This window comes from Berghia stephanieae, chromosome 1 (genome assembly GCF_034508935.2).
Source record: "Berghia stephanieae isolate SIO BIC M18660-M18661 chromosome 1, UCSD_Bste_1.3, whole genome shotgun sequence".
NCBI classification, from domain to species: Eukaryota; Metazoa; Mollusca; class Gastropoda; order Nudibranchia; family Aeolidiidae; genus Berghia; species Berghia stephanieae.
The window spans coordinates 76,116,642-76,124,661 of NC_088360.1; the positions used below are offsets into that span (position 1 = coordinate 76,116,642).

Here is an 8,020-nt window from a genome sequence, read left to right on the forward strand (position 1 = left end):
ACTATCAATGTACTTAGATTGAGATCACCTAAAGGTCTCATCCAGACAACAGCACCGGATCCCAGTAAGTGGAAAACACTCAAAGTATGCTTACAGATAATTTTATATTCAAAAATGTTTAAAATAACATAATAGAGAGTCGATATACAAAGAAACAATATCATCTCCCATTTTATGGTTTTCTCCCCAACCAAGGATTCTGGCAGGAGCTATGATAAAATTAAGTAATCTCAATCCAAGTCAAAGACAGCTGGTTGGAAAACATGGGGGGGGGGGGGGGGAGGGGAAATGAAGACATAGCAAGTGACCTCCTTGCCTACTATAGGAATTATAAAACCCCATCTAGATAAATAATAAGATTTGTCCCAATGAACAAGTCAATAGCGCTTGACTTTAGAGACACGATTTACAGTGAAAAGAATGTCAAAAAATTATCTCAAACTCACTGTACCATGCATACCGCCAAGAAATAGACCTCTGCCACAGTCCTGGTAAACCAATCTCATTCTAGTACAAAAGACAGTCATATTGACAAGAAAATGATATGGTTTTTAAAAAATATTTAAGGGTTTTACAACACTTGCGACGTCTATGTAGGTCACTTCGGAGCCGTAAAAATGAAGCAAATGGGATGGTCGAAAATATTTCTAGATCTACAATTATAAGCATCCGAGAAAAAGTCGGGACTAGATAGTTCAAATAGGATCAAAAGTAGATTTGAAAAGCAAACTATCAACGTATTAAGTTTGAGATCACCTTAGACCAATCCAGACATGCATAAGATTTTTTTTTTAAACTGTCAGTGCTTTAGAAAATATCCCAAGACTAATTATATTTACAAACTGTTTCCACCCAGGCTAGGCCAGTACAAAAAGTAAACTCAATCAATACAAGACGAAGACGGAAATGAACCTTGAAAAGGATATTAGATCTCACCGTATTCAGGTGTAAAATGAGTACCTGGCCGTTAACAGCGTTCGTCTATGTAAGATCGCCTAACAGGCGTCATGTTTCGACCTACATGTTTAAGTGTTGCTGTTGGCTTTGTAAATCGCTTTGAACACATTAGTGGACATATATTGGATATAAATGATCTAGTAAAATGCTCTTGAAGACAATAAGGAAATTGGAAAATTGAAGATATAGCAAGGCTGTGGATCAATAGAGAACCCATCTGCCAACGGAGGTGTATAGGTAGTTTCTATGTTATTTAAATGATGAGGAATCATCAAGATATAGAATAGAAATTAAAACTTGCTTAAAATCCCCCAATGAACGTTTTTAAGGGTTTACAGCACTTGTGACATATTTAGGTCATTTAAGCGTCACTAAAAAGGAAGAATATGGGACAGTGGAAACATTCTAGAATTATGAGAAAGCCCCCCCCCCCCCCCTCCCCCCCAGTACAGACACAAATTAAAAAAATAAAGAAATAAAGGGCACTTAAACTTTTATAGTCTAATTGATATAATTTAGTGAGAACTATTCATAAAATTGTGACTCAAAACAGGCTAAAAACAATAACAAAAAACTGAGTGACGTCAATTTCGTTCCATCTATACTGTTTTAGGATGCTGATGACCGTGCTCCACAATCTTTTCTTTTCTGCTCATTATCGTTGGGTTCTGTGTTGTCAAGTACCTCGAGAGAAGTGCATGCACGTCAGTGTGCGTCCGTGAGCGTCCCAGCCAATAGGAATTAAAAATACTCTTCAACAGTCGTAACGTCACTTCCTTCCTAATGACGCATGGTAACTTAGTAACACTGGCTCTAAACTATCGGAACAATGGCGGACGCCCGTATGAAATACTTCTCCGGCGAGCATAAAAGCTTATCCAGAGGGGGGAAAAACATAGATTTGATCATGTTTTGACTTTTACACATTCTGATCACAAGGCATATGAAAAGTTCTAGCCAGCATGAATAAAAAGTAATGATTTTCTTTGTTTAGAACCAAGATGGCCGCCGTTGCCGGGCGGCGTGACATCAGACTATTGAATCCTATTAAAAGTGTTAAATTGTGTTAGCATCCCCAGTTTGTTGATACTTGACTGGTGTGGTCAGAATCCGGCCCATTTAACTCTCTCCTTACCAGCTATTTTCAGAATTTTACCCAAATCTTCATACACACCCAACACATAAATAGATTTTTAGAACAGATTAGTAACGAGTATATTCTATAGTTTGTTCAGAAAAATTAGCTCTGCAACACAGTGTAGAGTTTTTATGGCTATAACTATAACAAAAGGCAATCAGAATAAGAAAATTGTTGGCTGCATCGTAACGAATGTGACAATTTTCTTATGGGTGGTAATAGTCCGTTTTCTTAGCGGCAAGTCCCGTGCGTTTTTTGCACTTTTTGTAACCAGCAAACTAAGTATACAAATTGGTGAAGAAAATTATGAAGATTCGAAAAATAGGTGGCTCCAAATACAATTTTTATTGAAAAGACCTTAAAATTCGTCGTAAAGTCTAGTGAAAACGCGCACTTTGTGACGTTTTGGCGCTCGATGACAAAAGTATTTTTTTAAAAACATTCTCACCCATTAAGAACATCTTGATTAGTTTTTGATCGTGGAGATATTTTGTTTTAATGTTTTCCATTATTATTTACCAAAAATCTAGCTTTTAATAATTTTAAAACATTTTTTTTTTTGTCTTCTGACCGCGGAAAAACCCCCAATAAAAATTGTCCTTTTTTTGCCCGTGCAACAAAACTATGAGTCATTAGGACGACCTATCCTTTACTAAGTATGTACTAGGATCTCTTAGCGCCTATAAACGAAAAAAACAACAACAAGAGACTAAAAAAAATATTTAAAGCAGTTAAAGAGGTTTCTTTCAACCACTGTGTACAGTACAATAATGCTAAATCGAAATGCGGTTGTGTCATCTGTCACCGCCTCTCCCTTCGAGATAACGACAGCTCCATCTACCGACAATGGCATCATGTGTTGTCTAAAAAATAACTGAGAGAATGAGTTTTGTCTTTTGAACGATGTCAACAAACTACAATTTTATTTTGTGCAATCGATATTCATTGAAAAGGTAAGGAACAATCTTCTTCATCTATTATAAATGTCTTATATCATCGTGATGTTATTTTACTTTATGCGCACGCTAGTGCGATAAGTCTCGCGTAATGTATGACAAACTAATTGAGTTGTGAAAAAAGAATTGGGTCAGATCAAAGCTGAGTCACAGTCATATGTATCATTCTACACACACAATAAGCCTCCTGGATGCAATAGATAGAGTAAGATTATGGCCCATGCTTGGATCTGAACATATTTTTCTATCTTAGTATAATATAAGTTACATGTGCTATGTCAGTACTAAATTAAGACCCTTTTAGATTCGATTAGATATAGATTAGCCTGTCGATGATTGATGATAGAATAACGGTGTTTATCATTACTGCTGACCGAGAAAGAAAAAAACATAACTAATTTATTATTAACTCAGTTGATCAAAAAAAGAACATCTCCACACACAATTCTACCAATACACGCTACTATTCACACACATTGCTTTACCTTTTGCATGTTCAGGTTTGGTTTTTTAAAACAATGTATTGACTTGTTTGTTATATTTCTACTTGCCAGCCTCACAGTCCTTTGTTTCCTTAAAATTAATGAGCATCATGCCTGGGGACCTTGTCAAATTGGAATGCTAGTTTGATTTGTTGAATGGTCAAGATTGCAAGGACTAAAGTTCCATTCTAACAGGTATTTGGAAGTATATGTTCGTTGTGTGTGTGTTGATGTTGTTGTTGTTGTTTTATTGTTGTTTTGCATAGAATCTTACCACTGAGCTATCCAAGCCCCGTCAACTAATATGTGTTTAACCTTTCTCACGCAAACACACACACAAATACACACACGCATACATACACACACACAGACACTCGCACGCACACAAATTGTTAATTCTGTCAGCTCTCAAGCTACCCTATATCGCCTTAAGATTGTAACATTTTCTGTAACTTGATAAACTACGTAATTCACACTTTTGTAGGAAATAATTTTAAATATTGTCTCTTGAGTATGTCATGGGGTTTTGTTTTATTTTTCTTTCCTTCCTAGAATGCGCTAATATGGCAGGAGGAAAGAAGCGGCAGACATCCATTGTCGACTGTAAAAATCTGAACAAAGTTCCAAGACTCGATCAAGCTTCCCCTGAAATTGACTGGTCGAAGTGCCTGTTTTGTCAAGAAACCATTGAAAATTCTCCTCTCACAAACCCTAAAAAAGCAACCAAGTTAAATTGTATTGAAGACACTTATGTTGCCATTTCTGAGGATATCAAACTTTTTCATGACTCAGGTAGATTGCCAATAGCATTGAAATTCAATATTAACCAACCTGTGAAATGTCTTGCTAATTTTTTGAGAGACATTGATGGACTTTACCATAAGAATTGCAGACACAGGTTTAATAAATCAAAACTCAAAAGGCTTGCAAAGAAGATAAATCAATGTAATAGTGAAGCAGTTGCAAGTCCTGATACAAGAGGCACATTAAACACATCACATATAAGCAAACACTGCTTGTTCTGTAAGGGTTGTGAAGGGGAATTGACTGAGGTCCGGACTCTTGCTCTTTCACAAAAAGTCTACTAGGAAGCTGTCCTTCTTTCAGATACAAGTATTCTTAGAGTATTTGCGGAGGGTGATCTTATTGCGATGGAAGCAAAGTATCATAAGCCTTGCCTTATACTGTTCCACAGAAGAGCAGACGAGTTTAGATGTAAAAATACTTCAGACAACAAATACAAAACACACATTGCAGAATGCAAACAGGATATTGTCAATTTTATTGATCAACAACAAGTTCGCACAGACACAAATGTTGTGTTTAAGCTGAATGATCTCTACAATTTACTTTTGTCAAAATTAAATGCCATAAATTGGTCGGATGTATATGTACATAACTAGATTCCAAGAAAATTTACTATCGAGAGTTCCTTCTTTAATGGAATACAGGGATGGGCGGGAAGTCTTGCTTACTTTCAAAGAGGGGAATATTATTTCACAAGCAGCTATTGCCGATTTAGATTCAAATGATGATCTTGCAATACAAAAAGCAGTTGATATTATAAGAGCAGAAATAAGAAATCATACATTCATATCACCCCTCAATATAGATCATGATAGCATTGTCAATAGTGTACCACACAAATTAGTGAAAATTGTGAATGGCATTTGAAGTGGTCAGTGTTCGCTAAGTTTAGGTCATCAGAATCGACATACCATGACAATTTCACAGTATATCATGTTGAACCACAACAACAAAAGCCCGCAAAATTCAGGTAGCACTAGAAAACAGTTGTCCAAGGAAACCCCAATCCCCGTTTATTTAGGAGTCATGGTTTTTGCCAAAACCAGAAAGAAAGGTCTTATTGATAAACTGTCTGCTCTGGGTTTATCAATTTCCTATGCTAGGGTAAAAGATATATCAGCTGAAACTAGTAAAAGAATGTGCCAGTTCTATAAAGAGACAAGTATTTCAACATCATCCAGAGATTTGTCTGTTTGTTGTTTGACAGAGCAACCAACTTATCTGCTGTCAACGAATGCCGGCGTGAACTTTTTACAAAAAAGTCACGCCTTCCAGACAATATGCCACCAACTCGTGAAGCTCTCAAACAGCATTTAAATCGAGCAGTTTACCAAGCTGGTTATGTATGGAAACGCTCTCTTGCTAAAGACCCTAGTCTTCCTTCCAAATCAGATTTTGATTGGAAAGAAGATGGGATGCCAAAGTGGTCCACTTTGACTGACCTTACACATGCCTCACAAAATCTGATTAAATGTATCTGTTCATCAAAGGGATGCTCCAAAAGATCCAATTGTGTTAAGGCATCTCTTCCATGTACTCTGCTATGTGCCTGCAATGGTCAATGTTCTAGAGACAATGATTGACTTTAAACACGTTTTTCAATTGTATGTTTTCAACAAACTATGTAATTTTAAAAAAGGGATGTAAATCTATAATAATGCTGCTGTTAAATATGTACACAGAAAAAAATGTTTTAAATGGTTCAATTCTTCATTGAATAAATATGTATTGTACAATATATATAAATTTAAACGTGTTATTTGCTATATGATAGAGATACATTGTACTCTTGTGTTTGAGAGTGATTGTACGTGTGTGTCGGGAGGAGAAGGGGTACTTGCTTTGGCAGTTGAATTGTCTATTATTGTTTGTTTTTTTTTAATCAAATTAATATTGCTTGATTTTAGAGGATGTGAAGATTTAAAAATGTTTTTGAAATGCATGGCATTTCAAATATATGTCAGATTCTAAACTATTTAAACAGTTTCCAGGAAGGAGATATATATATTATTTTAATTTCCTGAAAAATCCCAATTGAATTTCGTATTTTCTTATATATTTCAATAAAATTCAAATGGAAAAATATTTTCTGAGTCCAAAGTACGCAAGGGAATACCAAAATAACCACATCATTATAAAATATTTATAAAACCGTAATTTTGAGAAAAAAAAATAAAATGTTGAAAAAATGTATTTTGTCACATTTAAAGGGCAATAACTCTTGGTTCCAGCTATATTTCAACTTGGAGCCACCTATTTTCGAAATCCTCATAAAATTCTGCACTTTGTGTGAAAATTTCATGCTGGTTACACGATTTGCACAATTTTTCCATTAAGGGAACGGACTATAAGGAGAGGGTTAAGGTCGTAGTCGAAGAGCACAGTTGTGTGTGGACTGTATTCGCCCTCAACGACAGTCACCCACTTTTTAACAGTGCCTAAGTGAGCAAATAAGACGGAGAGAAAAAATAAAGTCAGTGAATTTACTCACTTTAAAAAATAATAAAATACCCTTTATTCAGCTCTCTATGGGGAAATTTGTCTTAATGGACTATTCCAAGGAAGACTGGAATAACCAAGACGTCAGACGCATTGCAGGACCGCAAAGTGAGCTAGGGCGAGATGACTTGCTCAAGGCCACCTAGCGCGGCGGGTGATCGAACTCGGTACCTGTCGCTGAGTCACGTTATTGTTCCATGGGAATTTTATCTTGTGCAGCTATGTGTTCTAGTGGTATGACACTCGCTTTCGGATCGGAAGGTCCTGGGTTCGAGCCTCGCTCGGCGCATAGTTGAGTCCTTGGAAAAAGCTCTTTACTCACATTCTCTCACCGTCCTCAGGTGTAAAATGTGTACCTGTCCGTAAACAGCGTTGTCTCTGTTGGAAAAAATGGTAATATCGCCTAACAAGCGTTATGTATCGTGTTGCTGTTGGTCAGGGAACACTTGTAAAGCGCTTTGAGCACGTTTAGTGGATATTGCGCTATATAAAAGATCAAGTTTTCTTTTTTAAAGCTCAAGACATTTTATCTTTCCATGAACGGAATGTAGATACCATACGTTTCGGACGTTTGACCATCGATGGTGTGTATGCGTTCAGTTAAATAATGATGAGCTCACGGAAAAACTTTGCGTTACATTTAACATTTATAGAAGGAATGAAATTGACGTCACTCAGCTCGTTGTTATTGTTTTTAGTCAGCCATTTTTTGTCAGTATGTATTTCTAACTAAATCCTACCAATCAGTCTATAAACGTTCAAGGTTCCACATAGTCTTGTGTGTTGGTACAGTTTATCCGACTGGCGGATGTTATGAGTACATTTTCTAAACGCTTAGCATCAAGTCTTATTGAGCGAATCTAGTGAGAACTAATCACATAACTAGCTGTAGGAAAACTATGACAAAAAGCAGAGTGATGTCAACTTCCTTCATTCTATTGATGCTGTGCGCGTAGCTAAAGAAGCTAACATCCGCCAGCAGGATATAAAGTACAACACACAAAACAATGTGTAACCGGAGACAGCGATATATAGATAGTATGCGCTTGGCTTAGAAGCTCATAACATTGCCATCCGGAAGTATAACGGACCAACACACAAAACTGTGTGTATCCATGAAGGTTTATAGTCAGGTTAATACAGTTCAGTGAGCATTACTCATAAACGCGGATGGCAAAAAA

The 8,020-nt window shown here is 36.5% G+C and overlaps 1 protein-coding gene across 1 annotated transcript; it reads left to right on the forward strand.

Annotated features, from left to right (window-relative positions):
• The first annotated feature begins 2,953 nt into the window (after positions 1–2,953).
• On the forward strand, positions 2,954–6,076 carry LOC144957316 (uncharacterized). The gene is made up of 3 exons (XM_078888456.1): positions 2,954–3,048; positions 3,606–3,728; positions 4,086–6,076. Exon 3 carries the CDS (start codon positions 4,097–4,099, stop codon positions 4,619–4,621), a length of 525 nt encoding a protein of 174 aa, XP_078744582.1. The 5' UTR covers positions 2,954–3,048; positions 3,606–3,728; positions 4,086–4,096; the 3' UTR covers positions 4,622–6,076.
• Positions 6,077–8,020: the final 1,944 nt, after the last annotated feature.

Bases quoted from the DNA above. Each gene is read 5' to 3' on its own strand.
- LOC144957316 (XM_078888456.1), top strand. From the start codon at position 4,097: ATGGCAGGAGGAAAGAAGCGGCAGACATCCATTGTCGACTGTAAAAAT.